Source organism: Bactrocera dorsalis, chromosome 4 (assembly GCF_023373825.1).
Source record: "Bactrocera dorsalis isolate Fly_Bdor chromosome 4, ASM2337382v1, whole genome shotgun sequence".
In the NCBI taxonomy this organism is placed as follows: Eukaryota; Metazoa; Arthropoda; class Insecta; order Diptera; family Tephritidae; genus Bactrocera; species Bactrocera dorsalis.
The window spans coordinates 65,899,367-65,922,894 of NC_064306.1; the positions used below are offsets into that span (position 1 = coordinate 65,899,367).

A 23,528-nucleotide genomic window follows, 5' to 3' on the forward strand; every position below is an offset into this window, starting at 1 on the left:
ATTGATTGTTGCAATGTGTGGCAAGTAGTGCCGTCTTATTGAAACCAAATGTCGTCGAGATCTCGAGCTTCAATTTCAGACATCAAATAGTCGGTTATCATGGCACAAGAGCGGTCGCCATTGACGGTTACATTCTCATCGGCATTAGTTTTGAAGAAATATGAACTAATGGTTCCACATGCTCAAAAACCATACCAAACTGTTGTTTTTTCTGGATAAAATGTCAGCTCTTGAATCTCTTCAGGTTGCTCTTCGTCCCAAATGAGGCAATTTCGCTTGTTTACATACCCAAAGAGCCAGAAATGAGTCTAATCGCTGAACAAAATTTGGTTCGAAAACGTCGGATCTTCTTGGAACTTTTCAACAGCCCATAGAGCGAAGCGATGCCACTTGGTTTTGTCGAGCGGCTTCAGTTCTTGCACAAGCTGTATTTTGTACGTTTTTAATTAAAGATCTCGACGTAAGATGCGCCAAGTTTCATACGTCAGTCCGAGTTGCTACGAACAGCGACGGATCGACTATCCACGGTCTTCGGGTATGCTCTAAGCTACGGCTGTTATATTTTCTTCACTGCGTGCTGAACGTGGTCTATTTGGACGTATATTATCAAATAATGAAGACTTGAAAGCCCTAAACAATTGGCACACTACACTTTCTATATGCCGGCGGTTCGTGTACCATTACCTTATTTGACTTTAGAATAGATCACACCAGCATTAATCAGGGTACAGTAAAAAAAAAAAATTGAGACCTTAAAAAAACTTGAATCTTCAAATGTGGCCTCTAAATATTAGTCATCCGTATATATTATTCCTTAACCCCATAGACACTGATCATTAAGAACTTCCGGCTCTCTGGTCAATTTATATCGCATTTATAGATTGGAAGGTGTGATATTTCCTTAAAATCAGGTGCGATTTTTTCTTTTCGCATTATACATATGTACATACTTATGTGTACCAAAAATGGGTGCGATCGGTGTTAATCTATCCCATAACCTTACCCTTGTTGTTATTGTTGCAATTTATTAATTTTTTTTATCAAAGAAATTTCGCTTTCAAACGCTTCCAAGTGCTTTTTCTTATAAGTTTATTTTCATTTATTTATACATATGTACTTGCATACATACAATACATAATGTACATGTACATATAAGGTACTGTTTGGATTGTATTACTTGCGTTTAATATGTGATGCCACTTAAAGAATATCGGCGAATAATGCAAATGCATTCAATCACTTGTTTGTGTGTTTATTTACATGCGTACATATGTACCTATGAGTAGAGGAAAATGTGTTGTGTAAATAGAAACATAGGTATGTATGTACATATATAATACATAATGTATATATATATATTTAGAACATATTTACGCTTTCCACACATAATAATAAAATCTCATATAAAATATACAAAAGTTCGTAAATAATTTTCAGACATTTAACAGTACATATTTCATAATAGCATAATTACATAACGAGTATGCACACATACATACATATGTGTGTATATGTATGTGTACAGATATATAATATATAGATAGAATCTGGTAAATAATGCTCTTAGTGTTGTAGTTGTAGTTGTATGCGAATAGGTTAGTTTTGTTAACATTGAAAGAGAAGTGCAATTTGATAGGTACACGAGTTGTTTGTATGCATTTTGTATTTATGTATATTAGGGTGGTTAAAAAAAAAAATAAATAAAAATTAATAACGAATTTATGTAATTTATATATATATGTATATATAGAGAAAAGAATTCGCTGAAAGGCAGGATTTTAGGTTGAATTTTCAAAGATTGCTCATCGCCATCAGAGTTTCTCATATTTTTATAAAAAATATGTATGTACAAATTTTGTTTTTATTAATGATGTCATATTGTTTGAAACGTTTAGACGAAAATTTTCTTTATCGCGAATTCGTGTAGAGAATGAAATTTTGTAAAAAAAAATATACTTCGGATGAGTTTTTATACTCGAAAAAAAACAAGTGTCAAAAATAATATTGAAAATTGAAAATTTTAAAATAAGCAAAAAATATTTAAAAATATTTATTAAAAAAAATTAAAACCAGTGTAAAAAAAAATTAAAATAAAAAAAAACAAAAAAAAAATAAAAAAAAAACAAAAACAAAAAATAATAATAAAATAAAAAAAATGTCAACATTTTTTGAAAATTCAAAATACATATGTATATTGTACTTCAGATGATTTTTTATATTAAGAAAAACTTAAAAATTGCAAAAAAAAATTGAAAATTAAAAAAAAAAAACAAAAGAGTGTAAAAAAATAAATGAAAAAAATTTTCTTTATATGATTTTTTTTATTAAAATAAAAAAAAAATAAAAATAAAGAAACACAAAAAGTGTCATAAAAATTTTTTCAAAATTAAAAAATTCAAAAAATGCAATTTTCGTGTTTATTTTTTTGCTTAAAATGTTTATATTTAACAAAGAAACCTAGGTTGAAATAAAACAGTTCTGAAATACCGAAAGAAAAAAATAAAAATACAATAAGTTCTTACATATACATATATTTGTTCTCTTTTGTGAAATGTTCCGGTTCAGTATTTAAAAACTCCGGTGATAACTCCAGCAGCTCAAAGATTCTATCCAACTTTTTATGATAAAATCACTGATATCTTTTGAACAAATCATGCCAACTTTGGTTTTTGTTAATGTGATTTTGTTTTCATAAACTTTGTACTTGAATTTTTTCGAAGCTTTAACGATGTTTATAAAATTTCTATTATTCTTTTGAAAAAAAAAATCGACAAAGGTGGTTTTCTTCGGAAATTTTATGCTCTACAATAACCGCGATGTAACAAAATTGATCTTAAACGGTTCAAAAAGGCATTTTCGACAAAGTTATGACACCTGATAAAATTAAGGGGCTATTCTAGAACAGAAATTTGAAGAAATCGGAAATTTATTTTTTTCATGGAACGACAGTTCAGATATTAAAAAATATCTCCTTAAAAGGATTTTTCAAAACTCAAATTATTTCTGAAGTTACAGCGGTTTTAGTGGCGTGGCAAACTTTAAATGCGTTTTTCTCTACTCTTTTCTATTTATCTGGTTGCAGTTGCCACAATATTTCAAGTTCTAATAAGACGATTTGTTTGAAATATGGCATGAATCTTTTTTACCACATATTTAGCAATAAAAAATTATGAATTGAAATTTTGACAAATTCAAAAAGTTGTCAAAATAATGATCTTTATTTTTGAGTAGTTGACATTTTATTAAAAATATCAATTTTTCAGCATTTTGAGATAGCAATTCCCAAAACAGCTGATTCTACGTTACCGATGACCCAGATTTTATTCGGCCACGGACTGTTATTCCGGAGATTTAATACCGTTTAGGTCGATAAATCTTAGTATAGCATCATTTGTATCGAGAATCCATCATTGTTTTTCTTTTCAGATGACCACAAGGGGTGAAATCATGGCGAGGAGAACACGGCCTCTTTTTTCCGTCATTTACTTCAAGCAAAGATAACTTAAATTTATTTATTTTTTAATAAATTTTCTGTACTTTTCAAATATAAATAAACAAATGAAAAAATTTGGATAGCACAAATACCAAATGCTTTTTTTACCATTAAAAAAATTGATAGAAAACATACTATCAAATAATTTTTTTTTATCAATTGCCCAAAAACGCTCGAAATTCGCGCCACTGGACTAGAATACCTCATTAAGCTAAACAAAAACCTGCCCTGCACGGATATTTTTTTTTCTGTACATAAATATGTTAGTTTTAAGCCATAAATTCAAAATACTTTTTTTTACGCACCCTAATGCATATGTAAATATTTGTGACTGCTTGCTTTCAGCTTGAGTGAGTATAAATGTATATATGTAATGATTTTTATTAAGTTTTACTATTATTATATTTTATAATTTATTTGTTTGGCTGGCGTTGAATTAATTTCGTTAAAAACTGCTACTATTTTTAGTATTTAATTGTCTACTAATTTAAAATAGCATTTTGTATTAAAATGTGTTAATCTATTCAAATTGTGATTTATTAATGCTTTTTTAGCCTTTACTCAGTACTATTGCTACGAAAAATGGACACACATCTGCTGGTATAAACATATAAATATTTATATATTCGTGTACGTGTGTACGTGTGTACCTGTGGCGCGTTTTGACTCAATTACAAACTGTTTGCTTTATAAACATATGAAATATTTATATAAATTTTTACATTTATGCACGTACTTTAAGGCAAATGTGGCTGAAAATGCAACGAATCGGATAAAAAAGAAATCAATTTTTCCATTTTACAATTAATTAACAAATGTTTTGACGTATGCGTTCAGGTTTTGCGTTAAAATTAAATGTTTTTATTGCTTTTGCTATGCAATAGCTGCTTTATATAGCCTACTTGCTTACATACACATTTGTGTATATATGTGTGTGTATGTAATTTTTCCTTGAATATTACAAATTACTATGAAAAATTTATGAATATTTCTTGAGCAGTTTTTTGTTACTATTTCACTGGTTTGTTTTTGTTTTTGTTTGCTAATTAGCAGTTTTTTACTAAAAATTTAATTTTATATTTACATAGATAACAGTTACATGCACAACAACGGTGATGTCGCAGCTTAAAACACTTTAAGTACCTAACAATATCGTTATTTCAATTCAACAAATTCACACACACACACGCTCAAATAAGTAAACAGTATGTATATATGTGTGTGCATGCGGCATTCTTATTGCAGTCTAGAAATATTCGAAATGCGTTCAGAAAAAATAAAATTCTATTAAAAAATCTACAAACCACCTACAAACATATTTTCTAACTACTTTTTGCTTTTGCTTTTGTTTTTGCTCTTGTGCTTGCGCAATCACCTCTATATATGTTAATTATAGCCGTTACATAACCCATGTTATACCGTATACAATGTATAAAGCAGTTATGCAGAAGCATTTCGTTCGCCATTGGCTTACAAAGTAAAACTATTTATAGCGTATATTACAGTTAGCAAATCGTTGTTCTACAGCGGCGTTGTGCGCTCATTTCTATAAACGACATTATCATTGTCGCCATAATCGCGTTGCACCGTCTGCGGCTGTGCCGTCGTCGTCTCCTTGTTGTTCGCGTAGTAATCCAATTTCTCGTCTTCGTATTGCGCTTCGTCTATGGCACGACGCGCTGCTGCCTTTTCGGCTGCCGTTTTCTTTTCATACTCGATAATGTGTTCGCGCAGCAGGAAACCTTCGCGTTCGATACGCTTGCGCAGTTTGCTCGGCTCATCGGCGATGGCCCAGGCGATTATGCCCTGTATCATGCCGATGACGTTCTGAAAATGTAAGAGAGGTGGAGGAAATGTTAATCGGATAAAATCTCGAAATTGGACTGATCTAAAGTAAAGCACAAGTAATTATCTTTCATTGAGGGAGAGATGGTGGCTGTGGCGTGGTGCTTAGACGTGGAAACTGTCTTTATAAATAAATATGAATGGCTAAATTTTATATCTTTGAGTCTAATCGTGATTAGTATAGGAGGCTATATCGCTTAAACTCCAATCTTATATCGTTGAATGAACCAACAGGTGCCAGATTTAGCACAGGATGAATATGTAGAAGATGATTTTAAGCCAACTACTATAAGCTCGAGTTAAACCTTAAACAGAAGCGAATTACAATAAGAATCTATAGATTCGTTCCCACGACATTCGATTCTACGTAAGCCCTCAAATATTTGAGGAATGTTTTTTGAGATATATGGAGGTCAAACTTCAAGTTAAGCAACCCGTTTGAAGAAGTACGATATTAAAGGCCATCTCTCCGATCTTTCTTGTAACCTCGCGGCATGGAGCCTAACACTTTCCCGCACTAAGTACACAGCGACCATATTCACTAACTGGACGAAGGTGTACAGACTTGACCTTGCATTGCAGTCAATGGCGTTAAAATTCCGATTGTCAATAATCCTAAGATTTTTGGCATTCGACAGCCTGTGCTCCTTCACTTCTCATACGTTACGTTAACTACGCCACACCAATATGGTCGCCGCATGATACTAACCACCTCCTTGTGTCCCTGCTAACCTTACACATCGGACACACCTCTACCTGGTCCGACCCCGTCGCACAGCACGTTTCTTATCTAATTCTTATCAACCTAGCGGGGATTAGGTACCATTTACAACAACAACAAGCAAGTAAAGATATGCTACATAACTAAACTAGAATCTGACAAAGATGAACCGAATACATATATATCCTCACTTATTTCCAAAATATGTAGACTTCAAATAATTATTCAACCAAAAGGAATATTTATACAGAGTGAATCTTTTTTGCTTTCTAACCTGAAAAATTACGATAAACGCCAGACGCCCCGTAAGGATTTTCCAATAATATGTGGGGCGCTTATATGGTTGTTCATCCCAAGGAGAATTGCGGAATTCAGTATAACGACAGGAGGTTACATTCTCATAGATGCTCCCCCGCAGCACTGGTTGTACCTAGAAGCAAGTCATTAAACCGATTAGGAAAATATATTTATATATTTATAAAAGATCGTGCGACGCACCTGGAAGTCCTCTGTGTTGAAGTACGCCAACGTAAAATTCAAATAACCCTCTAAGGATGCGTCATTTGTGGCAGTTGTGTAGACCAGTTTCGGTATGAGATTTGTGGAAAATGCAATGATCATAGCCTGCAAGTGTATTTTGAAAAATTTAATGACAACTCTTATTATGATTATTATGTAATGGCTTACGCTTGAAGCAACGGCAATGCGCGCCACGATCGCCATCATGTTGTACCACACGCCAATATTGCTGGCGCGCTGCGCCACCGGACGTCTTATGAGCCTAAGCATTTTTATGGCATCTAAACGCACTTCTATGACGTTATTAATTAAGGCTAACAGCGGCGCTAACGGGAAGGCCAAGCCGAAAAGTGTGATGAAGCCAAATTGCAGAACTGTCAGGGAGAGAAAAGCGAATGAGCAAGAATACTTTTGGTTTTTCCAATATTTCAGCTACTAACTCACCCATCTCCAAATACTCCGAGAATAGTGAGTTCGTATTCGATGGTTCTAGGTGATAATCTTCAGTCCACTGATTGCACGATATCAGTTTCTCTTCGCTTTCGACTTTGCGCATGCCCATACGCGCAGAGAGCTTGCGTATGCAACGCATGATATATGGAAAGAGCATCTCAACGATGGCATTGACCGCCTGCTTGCCGACCATAATGATCACCAGCTGCATGCAAAGCTCCATCAAACAGCCGCCGGGATTGCATTCTTCCTGTCGGAAGCCCAAGATGCGATTATATTTGGCAGGATAACCAACGAATTTGCCCTTCAAGAAGGCGATATAAAATAGCGAGGAATAGTAGTTGACAAATTGAAAGATATAATTTTTGACTGTCAGACTTTCATCATATTGCGTTTGAGTGCGACAATATTCCATATTCGTGAGATAAACGGCCAGCGAAGTGTAGACATAATCGAGCATGGAGATAACGATTAGATCGATGATACCGGCGGTCATGGGAAGCACCATTATTTTGTAGGTCATTGAATTATCACTGCCCAAAATGCTGTGCGATGCTTTCTGTGCCATGCGATAGACTATCATGGAGAAGATGGCGATGAGTGAGACGCAGATCTGCGAGAAGCAGCGAAAAATATTGCAGTTTAGCAAAAAAATAGAGCACTCTTGCAATTATATACTCACAAATAAGACCATAATGCTGTAGCTCGTAAAGCTGGGCAGGAATTTTATGCGCCAAAATGGCACATCGGGTTCCAGTATATTATTGCTTTTCTTCCAACGCTCTGTGATATCTTTGTGCTTTTGCAGTTTTGATAAATATTGTGGACGCGGATGTTCAACGTGCTTTGAGAAGGTGGTCAAACCCCAACGATGCACTAAAGTGGCAGAATAGCGCTTCCAGAGCTCCAGATAGACTACAGCTGTAAGGCAAAAGTGTATTTTTAGTATTTTGCAATTGTTTTTGTATTAATTTTTACATACCCCAAAGCGCCATTATGGAGGCAAACACCACCGTTATGTTATTATCTATCAGATAATTCATCTTCGATGAGTTACAAGTCTTCTCCAAGAGCCAGTAGTCACAATTGCGATCACATTGTGGGCACATGAGTGTCGTTTGGTTATCGTTGCAAATTTGGCGACTAGAATGAAAATATATTGATGAGTGGAAGTTATGAAAAACAATGTGAGGTTAGGTTAAAGATTCTTTACAGAATTTACAGCTTCCTTAGTAATTTTTTAGTAGGAAAACTTTATAAAGTCTCATTGCCTACCTTATGGGATCACTACTCCACGTTACAATGCCATAAATGAAACATAATATGCCCAACACACTGACAGGTATTAGCATGTGTGTGTAGAAACCCAACCAGGCAAAATATAAGGCAACTTTCGCACCAAAATACTCTTTTATGCTGTCCAATGGCTGCAGGCTGTGGGAGAAAATAACATTTCAGTTGAGTAAATAAGAAGTAAAGGCGAAAAAGAAGAAGAGCACTTACTGTATCCACTTGCTGAGTGTGGCCCATTCTTGTAGCAGGAAGTCACGATCCGTATCCTTAGTGATAAAAGATAGAAAATATATATTAAACTATTGTAAATCGATTTAGAAACATGTTCACACTAGTTTTGGAAGATTTTACCAACAAAAAATCAAAAAAAAAAACTATTAAAAAATATAAAAATAATAAATTGGAAAGTGTGAATTGCAGTATGGAAAAACAAAAAAAAAACAAGAAAACCCGTTATATACCCCTCACAAAAAATTCTAAATTTTGTATAAATAAATAAATTTTTTTCATAAGAATTTTTTTAACCACACTTTATGCGCCACAAAACTTACATCATGCAGTGGGTATGCACTGTGATAGACGCGATCCTCCAATAACTTCTCAATACCCAAATTATCAGGTGTCTCCTCGCCTTCGACGAAATGCTGACGCTCCAATATGAAGCTGATGATGGAGTTGCGCACGCCAGCATCGAAGAAATTCGGTTGCTCCCAGTCGAATCTGTGGAGAAGTGAGGAAGTGCGTAAAAATAAATAAAGACACTATAAACTGTTGAGCAAAAAAACACTTACAAATGCTCATAATTGCGGGAGAACTCAAAGTGTATGCGATATGGACGCTCCGCGCTGACTCTTAGCCAACTAAAGATGCGGCTGCAGGTGGTGGTAAGAACGTTTTTGATACGAAAATCATCTTCTTCTATAAGCTCCTGCCCCGGTATCTGTAATGGGTTAGATAAAAACCTTTTCAGTTCATCAAACAAATAATTTCATGCGCGTTAGACACTAACCTTCTTCATTGGCAATTTGATCTTCAGTATTTCTGCATAACGGCAGAGCACCTCGAGTGGCGCATGTATTTTGATGAAATGTATGCGCTGCGTATTGTCATGCTCCAAATGCAGCCCCTCTTTGATTAGATTCGTTTCGAATATTTCGCGTTTTCGCCTATTTTCGGGTATATAATCATCATCGCCGATATAGGCCAAGACGAAATCCACACTGCGTTTGCCATCTTGGAAGCGTCGACGTGTCTTTGGTGGCATGGGCGAGGAGTGAATAAGATTTTTGTAATTAATGTTGGTCGACATTATTACTAAGAACTAAGAGGCTACTTAAAGCTACTACAGTTACTGAATGTACAGTTAGCACAAAGCAAGCAATTCTAGGAATTCTAAACATTTACAAAAATCTCTCACTTATTAATACATTTTCGAAGCTACATTTATGTATAGTATTTGGGCAGAGCTTAATTGATACAACAGCGAATTTGAATTTTAAGCGCCTATAATTAGAAACTGGAAATTATTATTTTTAAATTTTTTTTTTCGACTATTTTTAATTTTTTTTTGCATTTTTTTTTTCAATTTGTTTTTGTTTTTTTTTTTTTTGAGATTGCGTATTAATGCTTTTTTAACAAAAAATAGAAATATTTAAAAAATTTGAATAACTAAACAAAATTATTTCAGCTCATTTGCAAAGAATTTGTTTTTTTTTTTCTGAAATAATACACGTGTGTCAAGTTTGGGAAAAACATGTTTTAAAAATTCAACAAAATTAAAGCGTGAACATGATTAACGGATGATTTTATTGTTTTCTAATGGCTCTAGATTAAAATTTTTGAAATGCTTTCTAAAACTGGAAGGAATCAGCTTCTCTCTTAAAAAAACCTAATAAAAGAAAAATAATACCATGATTTGTAACTGCTTAAAAATGCATACTAGGGTGGTCCTTAAAAAGTCAAAATAATGATTTTTCAGTTTTCTTAAAAAATTTTGCAAAATCTTAATTTGCAGTATTTTTAAAAAATTCGAAAAGGTCAAAAAAGAGAGTTGGTCTCGGATTTTGGAATATTCTATTTTTAAAAAATTCTCGAATTTTGGACAATTTTAAGTATTTTTAAAGAACTCTAAAAGGTCCAAAAAAGAGAGGAAACAACAGGAGTTGACCTCTTACTTAATTTTAAGTAATTTTCAAAAATTCTCGCAGTTTGGGAAAATTTTAATTTTAAGTATTTAAAAAAAAATCGGATTTTTGAAAATTTAAATTTTAGGTATTTTTAAAAAAGTTCTTCGGAAAATCTCAATTTCAAGTATTTGAAAAGGTCAAAAAGGAGCTTGTCTCGGATTTCGGAAAATTCTATGTAATTTTAAATATTTTTAAAAAATTCTCGGACTTTGGAAAATCTTAATTTTAAATTTTTTTAAAAAATTCTCGGATTTTGCAAAATTTAATTTTAAGTCGAAAAGGTCAAAAAAGGGATCAAACATTTTTTTTTTAAGAAATTAAAGATTTTTTTAATTTGTAAGTTTAGATTTGTGAAAGGGTTGGAATCAGTCCAACCAGGAAGTAATGTTTTTTTAGCCGCTACACTACCGTCCTGTGATTTTACGATTTTTTCCAATTTTTTTAAATTATTTTTTTATATAAAATTTTTTTTTAATTTTTTGTTAGTTTGAAAAAACGCCTAAAATTTAGCAGTCTAGACCAGACACACTTAATTATAAATTTTTTTTATATAAAAATATTTCATAACAATAGTTGTTCCTGTAGCCACCCTAAAAACGAATTTAATAATGTATCAATCAAGCTCTTGCGCTGAAAGCAGTTAAATTACTTTTAATTATTAATGAGAAATGTTTCAATTAATTATAATTACAATAATGCTGCTCATTATTTGTGTATATATGTATTATATGTAAATTAAATACTTATGTATGCATATATGTATATTATATTCGTTTAAATTGGTTGAAAAATAGCAACGAACTTCCGTCAACTCTCAACATTTTCTAAGAACTTAATTTGATCCTCTAAATATTTACAGTTAAAGCTAAACAAAGCTTAAAATTGCCTAAAATACTTTTCAACATATACGTATAACTGTATTTAATCATGCGTAGCAGCATTTTTCTTAAAAGAAATGGCTGCTTTTCAATTTAAGCTCAACGTGCAAACTTTTGAAGCACATTTATTAAACTCAACACTAAACTCAATTCTAAACTCAATACTCAAATTAATTATGTAAGTGTAAAATATATTGCTTATATGTACATATGTATGTAGGTAGGTATGTGTATATTATGTGCTAATAAGAAACTTAGATTAAATATAAAAGAAAAGGAAAAAATTGCCATTACCCGTTCCCGCAAGCGTTCAAGCATTTCGTAACAAAATTCAAAACACGAGTGTGGAAAAAAATTATTCAATAAATTATTCAAGTTCATATCTGTTCATTAAATCAATATAATGTTATAGTTTCATTGATGGAAAAAGAGAAAACTAATAAAAAAAAAATAAGTAAAGCAAGAAAGGAAAGCATTTTCACCAGAAATCAATTGCAGAAAATAAATTTATGAGTATGTACATATGTATGGTTGCTTATGGATTTGGTTGTTGAATAACAGCAATAAAGATGGTAAAATAATGCATAAAAATAAATATATTATTGTTTAACAAATTATAGGAAATATTTTTATACAAAATTAAGAGCGAAATTACGAGTTATGAGTTGGACATGTGAGAGCAGACCGTGCTCAAAGAAAATAAGGGTAATGAAAAGGGAATTATAGAGGGTTTTTGAAAATATTTTTTTAATACGAGTACAAATTTATGAAAAAAGGGGCAAAAATGTACAGCGTAATATTTTAATTAAAGGTTTTTTAATCTGAACTCAATTAGTTGCACTTATTTTCATAATATTAAATTCAAAAAAAAAAAAAAAAAAAAAACTTAAGTTAAGTTCAAAAATATAAATTTCCTGTTTTCTTGAAAAAACAATATAACAATCATTAAAAATACAAAAAAAATTCCAAAAAAAAAACCAAACAAAAATGCAAAATAAATTCGAAACCTGTTTATATAACTCATACTCATAAGTAATTGCAAGAAAGTAAATTAATAAATATGTGAGTATGTGTAAAGTGCAGAAGTGTGTGTGTGAAACAAAATTGCAGTGTGTTCAAACAAGATTAATCCATTGCATATAAGAAATACCAATTCTCCCGAAAAATTGAGCAATAAAATTTTGCAACAAAATATAATTATTTTCAAAATTTTTCCACATTCCAGAGTGTGTTGGTGTGTGTATTTGTGTTTTTCATATGTGTGAGAGCAGAAAGTTATGCATAATTGTTAAAAAGTAATAATAAAAATAAAAACATAGTAATCAATGCAAATTATTCGAACAAAAGTCAAATTTCGGAAACATGAAAATATAACAGGATATGGTCAAAACGCAAAAATATACAATATAGTATATACATGTAGGTATGTACAATTGCTGTATATACATGTATTTGTATTTGTAAGCGTTCAAAACCAAAACGAAAGCAAAAATTCAACTCTGATGTTTACCCTAAATTTCCACTGGGAGTACGTAATTGGCAATTTCTTATCTTTACTAGTATTTGTACTACTTTGTAAGAGACGCTTAGAGACCTCATCGGCATTCAGTTGCGGCGTGCTGTTGCTTTTACCGCCGGCGCTGTTGTTGTGGCTGATGCTGTTGCCGTACGCTGGCGTGCGTCCGTTGTGCATCGCCATGACTTGGGCCGCAATAGCCGCATCCGCTTGGTCGCCAGCGCTCAGGCCAGGTCCATTGTTGCCATTCGCATTGCTCGCGCTATTGTTGTAGTGCTCCAAAGCGGATGAGTGACGATAATTCAGATTGTATGGCAAGCGGCTGTTCGGATTGTTCATTGCCGCCGCCGCCGCTGCCGCCACTGAGGCATTGCTGCGGCTGCTGCCGTTTTCTGAGCGCAAACTGCGGCGCTTTGACGGTGTATCTTCGCCGGCTAGGTCCACGGCCGAGTGGTAGATGGTGTTGCGTGATTGGGAGAGTGATTTGCGGTGTGCGGCAGCGACGGCGGCTGCAGCCTCAGAGTCGGCCAGCGAGATTGTGTCGAAATAGAGGCTCTCCAGGTCGTCCATCTCCGATTCGGGATATTCAACGAAATCGTTTGTGCGCACTATAGACGGAGGAGTTGTGGTGATTGGAGGAAGAGAGAAAAAAATATATATTTAGTAAGTGATTGAATTGCATGTTGGAACTATATTTAGTTTAGTTTGTTATTGAAAAATTGTTATGTGAACAACAAACAAATGTATGAATGTATATAATGTATTTTGTGATGAAACATATGGTATATAACAACAAAACAAGCAATGAATAAATATTGAAATGTCATGCAAGTATTTGTTTACATTATCCAACACCATATGTCATGCTTCAATGAATCGATGCGCTTAAATGAGTTAGCAAGCTGTGATCTGATGAATTAAAGACTGTGATTTAAGATCCCCGAACTAATGGTATTCACTCGGAATTGATATACGCTAATATTTTAATATTTCAGAATATGATGATGTACTTCTGGTCATTGGAAGTCAGTGAAGTTCACAATAGGATTTAAATTACAGATTTTTTTTGAGATTATATTATACTCATATTAAATATTGATAATATAAAAAATCCAAAGGTGTACCAGTAAAACAATGGTTTACCATATAAACACTTGATTCCGCTTGTTCCGATTGGTTTGTACGTCAGTTACATCCTACAGTGGTTCGATCTCGGCGAATCTGACAAATCGGCAGCTTCTTTGGAAGTACGATATCGAACAAGTAAGGAAGGGTTAAATTCGCGTATATCCGAAAATTTCTTACTCTTGATACTTGCAAGGATTAAAGACAGTATAAAGGCATCCGAAAGTTCGAAAACTTCTACATTAGGTATATGGCGGCTCATGAAACTATTGATTCGATTCAACTCATTTGTAACACACAGACATACTACTATTAGGGAAAGAACATTGACCAATCAAAAGTCAACTTTAGATACCGGGGTCCACATATTCTGTATGTATGGGCCTGAACACATTTTGTTCGATTTGGACAATTTTACTCATAAGGTCGCAAATTTCTAAGGAACAAATAACACAGCTTAGGGTTTTTATGAACCCTTTGTAAGACGTCAGGATCTCGAAGCATTTTCTTCGCTTCTGCTATGTTACTTCGATAAACCATAATCCCTTCTCAAACCAAAAATGACACTAAAAGAGAAAAGAAGATTAGAAACCTTGCTATTGGTAGGTTGCCCCAATTTATTTATTTTTTTAGACAATATACGCTGATTACACGTTTCCCATGTAATGTATCGAAAAGCATTGAGGTCAGAGCCTCGATTCAATCTCTATAAAAACAAAAAAGTTCCACAATGCTACACGATAAGATCTCAATGAAGGTTATATATGTTCCCACATCATAACCAGCGGAGAGCTGCAAGTTTGCTCAAAACTCAGCACGAATATATCGCTATCAGCTTTCTGCATACGTGTATTACTTTCCAACGTGGACAGAGATGCAACTGCGAATGTAGAGGTATCTTATACAATTTGAAGGATTTGGAAATCTTATTTTATATAATATATGTATGTAAGTATGGTATGAAATCAAGAGAATTATCAATAGCATTGTAATTAATTACATTATATTAGTACCTACGCAGACGGTGTTCATATTGTGCTACTTTAAAATCAGAATTTGCATATTGCAAGATAAGAAAGAAAGCCAGACAAGACCCAATTCGCTACACTCAAAGAAATTTGATATTAGGTACCCATGTTTATTTAAATCCAAAGTTTACTACTTCAACTTGTGCCTTGCATCTCGAGAGCCGGTTTTACTATGAGTAAGCAGCCACAATTAATACAAGTGACGTAGCCATTGTGTGGAACAATAAAGCTAGTTTTAGCCAGAATGCAAATAGATATTAAATTCATACAGTTGTGAGCATAAAAATAGAAGTACACAAGTTTTGGAACAAACTTTGATTCTTATTCGGCAAAGGACTGCAAACTCGGCACTAATCTTCGAAATTACTGCAGGAATGATTACTGACGCTACTACAACAACAAACGGACAGGGCTACATCACCTCGTCACGCTGATCATTTATGACACATTTTCCCAGTTTCTTTTTGAGTGTCAGAAACATTGTGGCAATCATAATATATGTACCTTGTTCAGTGTATAAAAATGAAGAAATATCAAATTTTCACTCCTTTATTGATCAGCTGATAGTTTTGTACGTCAATAACACGATAGATAAAGATAATCATATTTTGGCAAGGAGCGGTAGAGACGTCAGAATCAATAATATGCGTATCGCAAAAATATCGATTTTTTGTTTTTTTTTATATTAATTTTCTACCAAAATTGTGCTGTCATGCTAGACGTGTCCTTAAATTATTATTTGCTTTGACCTCGCCTTTTAGGCATACTTTATGGCCTTTGATGGGAAAATATGAAAATTGTCATGATTGAACCAAATATTTACTTCTACCGCTACTATTTTTATGAACGCAGCTGTATGTAAAGTTAACAATTAATACTCAGTTTGTGTGTGGGTATATAAAGCGCAATTTTTTAGTTTAAACTTTTGTATATACATATGTATGTACCCATGTAATACTAACTATGTATCTAATCACCTCTTAACCAGAAAAATACAATAAATTTTCACTTTCTGTAGTTCAATCCAATTAAACAACTCAATACAGCAAAATGAAGAAGTAAATAAATAAGAGAAAAGAACAATAAATTGACGCTAGGTCAGCGGCCACTTACTGTTGTTGGTGCAATGTATTATTATTTACTTGAGTATATTTGAATAAATATACATTATATGGATGGGAGTAAATGAGAAACCCGGAGGGACATTAATTAATTCAATTTAAAAATTTAAAATTTTTTTGAATTTTGAATTTGTGCTGAAAATAAAATTTGTATATATGTACATACATATATATAGGTATATGACTACATACTATGTATATCATGAATTAAAAGCTCGTTTCGTTTAGTTCTCCAGCAAACTGGGTACATGACATTGCTCTTGTTGACGTATTTGGAAGCACAGATATTTTGCTATTTTTTTTTTTTGTTTTTGGTGTTGAATAAAATATTACTTGCCGCCTATTGTTATTGTTATTGGCCAACTGCGCTCCTAAGCAACAACCACTTTGTGTTATAGTTTTTATTCCTAATGCTTTTTTCAACAGCTCTATGCAGTCATAAAGTCTAAAAATAAAACTGGCGGCTATTTTGGATCGACAATAAACTTGGAGACAAAACACATAGACAATGTGGAGCGCGCGCCCATTGTCAAATAGGCAATCTGAATTTGGGGGAGCAATGCAGGAAGTGTACCAACAGAGTAAAAAAAAAAAATCTAACAAAAATTAGAAGTAATGTGTCAACATACTAATTTTTTGCTGGTGAAATTTAGGAAAAAAAAATGTTCAAAATTGTGGTGAGTTTAATTGACGGATTTAAAAAGATGATAAATAAATATTTTTTTGTAATCTTCAATATATTTAGATTTTGTTTAATTATAGAAAACAAAAAAGCTTATAAATTTGATTTTTTCAAACATTTGGAGACTTTCGAAAACTATATTTTTCAAATAAATGAAAGTAGAAAGCAAGAAACCCCTTTTTAAAACAATAAAAAAATAAAAACTAAAAAATTTTTAACCGAAAAATAGAAAAAAAATTTCGAAAACAATAAGTTTTTTAATTTTTTAATTTTAATTTTTTTTTTAATTTGAATTTTTGCTGAAAATAAAAGTTGTATATACATATGTACATACTATATACATATGTATATCATGAATTAAAAGCAAGCAAAAAATTGTAATCGTTATAAGTTAATAAAATTCTCCAATTATTCGAAAATTACATTACAATAAATTATTGTATAAAAAGATATTTTAGGAAAGGATTCAAACTTCGTTGGACTTTGAACAACTTGTCTTCGGAAAGTTTATTTTCCAATGTCAAAACCAATTCGAAACTCTTTATATAGTACATACATATGTATAATATATTTCGAATGTTCTTAGCGTTAATCATCTTTTTTGGAAGAATAAAAAAATAGAGTAATAAAGTTTAGAAATTATTCTTCGCCAAATCACAAAAAATATTTCGAATGCATATTTTCGAGACTTTCAAAGAATAAAATTTAAAAAATTCCCTAATTATACGAAAATTAGAAAATATATTGTAGTCTTTAAAGGATTATAGTCGGTTTAGAGCTCCGCAAATAATCAAACTTCGTTTTTGAAAGATATCAACTCGGAAAATTTACTTTTCAAAGTCAAAACAAATTCAAAAATCTTTATATATTTCGAATACACAAAATGTCAATCATTACTGAGGATAATTCGGTACCTACAAAAGCGTTTTGAGTAAGATTTAAAACTTGCTTAAAAATTTTCGTCTGCAATTTCAAAACAAAAAAAAAATCAAAAATATGAAATAATCAAGAACATTACTAGATTTTTTTTAGAAGATTTAGGTCATTTAATCTTGAAATTTTTGAAAATAAAAATTGAAAGAAAATTCTGAAACGCATTTATCAAGCAACAAAGTCCAACTGGGACGTAAATACATTGCATTGTTCATATGTATATATGTAAGTATGTACATATGTATGTGTATGAACATGTCTATAAATGAGTGGGCATAAACAAAAGCAACAGAGCGTGCTGCAGTTGAATCTACTATATGCCAATATAAATGTGTGCATATAAATTGTGCTTCCAATGATTATATCCAGAATTGCCAGAACCGGTGACAACTTTTCGTATTTGGCGTTAAGGTGACAAGAGATAAAAATAAGCAAATAAATAAACAACAAAAATGTTAAATTAAAATATATTTACTCACAGAAGCATAAAATGACGAATTACATAACTGTTGAACTACAGTAGCGAGTAAAAAGAATGTTGCAAATATTAATTATTTTAAATAAAGTTTGTGAGGTTATTTTTTAAATAAAAAAATGTTCATAAAAAAATTTAATTTTGTATTGTCCGATCATCACAAAATATATGGAAGAGCTTGCGCAAGAATTTTTAAAAATATTTTTTACTTTTTTTTTTAATCTTATTATTTATTTTCTTATTAACTGTACAATGACCCCAAACTGAAAGCTGAGCTTTAACTTTACTTTCAGCAGGTTAAAGAGAAATATATTCACAGAATTTTTGGCAAAAAACCAAAAACCCTTCAGCATAATATATTTGTAAGAGAAAACTTCCGCAGAGTTGAAGATATCTTCCATAAATTGAGATTTAAACACGCTAACTGCTAATTTCTTTTTTATCTCCTCGAAAATCATCTGTATTTCCGGCATATAATTTCCCCAAAGGCCTTAATTTTACTGTTAGAAGCTCATTTAAGCTTTAAAACAAATAATTAAAAATATATAAATGTAAAATAATGGAAATGTAGATATGTATGCACAGAAAACGTGATGACCAGTAGAATTTTATTTAAGAAGGGCAAATAGATACACAAACATACAACAGTAAAAGCTGTATCTATAAGTTTTATATACATGATGAATAAAGAACAGATGGCTTATATAAGAAATGCGCGAGAAAGCCACTGAAAATATATACAGATGCATGAAAAAACTACTTTTTATTCAAAAGTGCTTATATGTATGTGCTTATATAGAAAGTCTGTGGTATGTACATACATATTATGTATGAACGGCGTGCTTTTAAAAAAATTTACATATGAATGGTTAATTTGTATAATATATGTACATATGTATGTAAGCATTTGCGAATATATTTTTAGCAAAATAGCAAAAACAGCAAATATTGCAACAACACAACACTTATAAAGTACTATATACTATTTTTGTACATAAAAAGCTAAATAAAATCAGTGAAAATAAATAAGACTTCATTTGTGCGTAAAATTGTTTTTGTTTCACATATACACATAATATTATATGCATGTGTTTGCGAGCATTGTGTATGGCCATTGATTTGTATTAATTACCCGCCGAATACATTTTTGTTGCTTTGTTGTTGAGGTCGAGTTGCTTTCCAGGCCAGTTTATACGCACTACGTCAACACGTAATTCAGCACAATCGCAGTGCTGTGGTTAAACCAAAAAGCCGAAAATGAAGATAGAAGCATGGAAACAATGCCTCGAGTTTCAATTTGTAATTATGTTGTGTTTTTCTGTTTTTTTTTTGTTTTTGACGTTGCACTGTTAAAATAATTTTTTTTTTCAAATTTCTATGAAATTTTGTATAGAAAATATGATTACATTCATGTGCGTTTACTCGTTTAAATGACACTCGCGTCACCACATCGATTGTCGGTCACAATAGCACCATCACAGCTGCAGACACTTTGTCATTTTCAAGAGCAACACATTGTGCATCATTGTAGGTATCATCGCCACCCATATAGCCATCATCATCAACAGCAAAGTCTAATTCACTGAAAACACAATCAACGGAAGTCGCATTAGGCGCACAACGGTTTACATCAATTTGTATGTATATTTTTATGGATGATTCACAAAAAAACAAAAAAACAACGAAAAAAATTGGCACACTGAGCTAATTGTAAACACTTGTTAACGCTGAGGAGGAGCATTGATTTGTGAGGCGCTGCAGCATCAAGTGGTTGTGCCCCATATGCCAAATATTATTATAATTTATCACTCTTACGAATATTGAATACGCTTTACGCAACACGAGTGCTACACATTAATATTTTTTTTCTTTAAAATTTTGAGAATGGCATCATTAACTAAATTGAACATGTGCCGGATTAATTCTTTTTGTTATTGTTATTTCACTTCATAAGCATATTACACACTATACACACTACAGTCATATAGACCAGCGTCGTCGTTGCCCGCATGTGAGACCGGCAAATGGCAAAAACGCAAACAATCCGCTAGCAACAACTCTCGAAACTTGCCAAACGTACACGCAAGCCGTCGCGCGTTTACTAAATGTACATTTTATTTTCAAAGCGTTCCAATGCTCCAACACATTGCCGGCGTGCGACGCCACATAGTCATCAGCGTGTGAAGCCAGCGTCGCTCCCCAATTGGCTTTGTGGTCAAGTGTACCGCTTGGGACGCAGTCGCAGCTGTTGCTGTTAAGTCGTTTGGCGTGCGCGCTGCTACTTGTTACAGTTGTTTGTTGTACAATTGATGCCGCTTTTGGCTTTGCTTTCATTAACCACACTCACTCACTCGATCACTGCTGATCTTTTCATTCAAATGCTTTCATTGTGCTCACCACTGTCTCTTAGCGGGTCATACTCAACCGAGCGTATCATGCTAGGGCATTCGTTCTCAGTTAAGTACTTTAGCGCAGCGTCTTTGGCATAGCATATAAAAAGTGTTGTTGTTGCGTTAATATAAATGTCTTGGAATGATTTATTTGAAGTGTTTGGTCTACGCCGCGGCGAACAGCGAGAATTTTTGTATTGAAAAACGAATAGAGGGAGAATTGAATGAATTAATTGTAGAAGGAGGAGTTTTGTGATGGTAAAGTAGGGCGATTTATTGAAATTTAATAATTTGTAAGACATCAAGAGGAAAATATTATTGTAGAGTGCAGTGTTCTGGCACGTCTTAATCTTCTTCATCGACATACCACTATATTCAAGTGGCTCTGCCTGTTTTTTGACCATACGCTCGGAATCTATAAATTTTCTTTATCTTTACTGGTACTTTGGCAATAATCGCGGTCGTGTGTGGAGTGAAATAGTGCAGGCTTTCGATTGTTATCTGTAAAATTTTAGGGTTGTTAACAGTAGGAATTTTAATGTCATTGACTGCAATATTAAGATCCAGTACAGGAGTACAGACTCCTTTATTCCGGTCGTGAATATGGTCGCCAAGTATTAGGAGCCCGACGTCAATATCGTACAAGCCTCTGCGTATGAGGTGATGGAAATTTCTTCTGGTGACTGGGGTTATTTCGAGATATAGAAGTTAAACAGTGGAGGGGAGAGGGCACCACCCTGCTAAACACCCTGCTCTTAGCTTAGAATTTTGAAATGGCATCAGGGCGTTTATAACAGTAAGTCGTGTGTGTGTTGGTAATGTGCATTTTAAAGAAATCAGATGATGAGTTTATAAGTATTTATCTAATCATACGATTTATTTGGGTTTAGTACCGATAACAAAATACACAAATTATGGTACAACTTAACACTGTATCTTTAATACGCGTCTATTGATAACAAATGTGTTGCATATATGTACATAGTATGTATGTATGCAGACCTTGACCATTTCGCATTACTAGTTTGTTTATGATAAAGTGCAGTGAAATAAATAACACAAACAGGTGTGTGCATATTACCAAACAAACATAATATTTACTTTTCAAAAAAAGCCGTATGTGAAGTTAGTACTTTATTATTTGGTAAGTTATAGACTTAATGTGTAGTTTTGAGAATTAAATAAAACAATTAGGCTATATTATGGCTTTCCAATAGTTTTACGAAGATATTAATTCAGAATGCCCTGTTGGAGTCGCTTAAGGAATGCATATATGCTATATTTATATTTTTTTTTCTTAATATTTGATGTAAATTAGTATCATTTTATTTGTTCACTTTTATACAATGTTGATATGTTGAAATATCCACACCAAAATCATAAGTACAATTATAGTATACGTAATTGTTCCTATTCCGCATATAATCTCATTCTTAATTATTGTATAAACTCCATGAATTGCCCAAAATCACGTTATTTGAATAGCCAGGAAATTCTTTTACTATTGGTTTATCTACAAGAAAGCACCTGTAATCTTGTGCATATGAACAAACACATTTATATATGAATACATATATACATACATACATATATGTACATATGTATACTATGCATAATAGCACCGAATTTGTAAAATAAATAAAGTAATTGAGACGGTAATAATAGAATTGCTAAGCCATGAGTAGCTCTCAACAGCCAACGTGACAAACGACCATTTATAAGTGGCCAAAGCCAAAAAAAAGCAATAAGCCAAACGCATGTCAATTGTTTTTCGGAGGTCTGGCCCCGAGTGTTGAGAAGGCGCACCACAAAAGGGGCGAATTTCGTTTTGCAGTTGGATATTCAAATTTATAACCGTAGGCACAAACAAAAGTCGCGCTATGTTACTTTGTAGGTATGTGTATACATATGTATATATGTAGGTATGACATTCGGCTCACAAGTCTAGTAGCACCTATATAAGACGTTGTTAACGACATTTGTTTGCGCGACGCACCCCTTTCATTCAAGGATACGACGCATAAACTTTGTAAATATGATTGTGTATATTTTTTGCGTATACGTATGTATTCAAGTGTTTTTGAATGGATTTGTAAATAGTGTCTTCACCCGTTTTCCACACCCTAAATTTCATAGCACTACTGTTAGAGGCTAAAGTTTTATTGTTGGACTGATGCTATTTCCGTTGCAATCAAAGTAGTCGGTGAGGGAAGTTGGCGATAGCTTATGGAAATGTATGTGTCACTTTTTATTTGATTTTTTTTAACCATATGTTAATAGACATTGGCGATGATTCAGTTACTAAATGAAGCATTATTTTCGGTTGTTAATAGATGTTTTATTAAAATATTTACACTTATATTTTATGTTAGCGGCATTTAGCAGTTGTAGTTTGTTAGTTTATTAGTAGAAGAATGAAGTTAATAGTTTTTCGTTACTATTATTGACCTTACTTGACTGAGGATTCACGCTGAAGTCATTAGAAATTTAATATTTTTACACTATATGCGATTATCCGGAAAACAGCACTGCCCGTATCCGTGTTACGATTACGACTTAGAACATTGCATTATCTTGTTGTTTGACGCACTCACTGCTACTTAAGTTTCGTATTTGTTAATTAATATTTACTCTCGTTTTATTTTTTATATATGCGGGTAAATAATGCAAAAGTTATGAGGAAGAAAAATTAATGAATTGTGAAGAAACTGAGCAATAGAGAAAACTGTCAAATTGGAACAACACAAATTGGATTTGTTGTTGCACACTCAGCTGTTTGCTGATGTTACCAACGCTGTTTGAAATTACTATGGCACAAGCAGCCGCAAGGTGGCGCTGTAGACAGTAAAGTTAGTTTTACAAAGAAACAA

At 32.8% G+C, this 23,528-nt stretch overlaps 1 protein-coding gene and 1 long non-coding RNA gene across 7 annotated transcripts; both read right to left on the reverse strand.

The window, feature by feature from the left end:
• Nucleotides 1-1,072: 1,072 nt before the first annotated feature.
• LOC105232634 (anoctamin-1) lies at nt 1,073-23,388 on the reverse strand. 6 transcript variants are annotated; one of them, XM_029553215.2, is made up of 14 exons: nt 23,112-23,388; nt 12,983-13,512; nt 9,334-9,576; nt 9,116-9,264; nt 8,876-9,044; nt 8,535-8,590; nt 8,307-8,465; nt 8,014-8,174; nt 7,714-7,952; nt 7,023-7,644; nt 6,747-6,952; nt 6,558-6,683; nt 6,334-6,489; nt 1,073-5,320 (listed from the first exon to the last, which is right to left on the reverse strand). In XM_029553215.2, coding segments are annotated over exons 1-14 (3,123 nt in total). In that variant the 5' UTR covers nt 23,113-23,388; the 3' UTR covers nt 1,073-5,014. The 6 variants fall into 6 exon arrangements, with proteins under 6 accessions (XP_029409075.2, XP_019848241.2, XP_029409074.2 ...); XM_019992682.3 differs by having other exon boundaries at nt 12,899-13,512; XM_029553214.2 differs by having other exon boundaries at nt 12,899-13,512; nt 23,107-23,388.
• LOC125778095 (uncharacterized) lies at nt 19,702-23,005 on the reverse strand. The gene is made up of 2 exons (XR_007422485.1): nt 20,084-23,005; nt 19,702-19,850 (listed from the first exon to the last, which is right to left on the reverse strand). It is a non-coding gene; the product is annotated as an uncharacterized LOC125778095 (long non-coding RNA).
• Nucleotides 23,389-23,528: the final 140 nt, after the last annotated feature.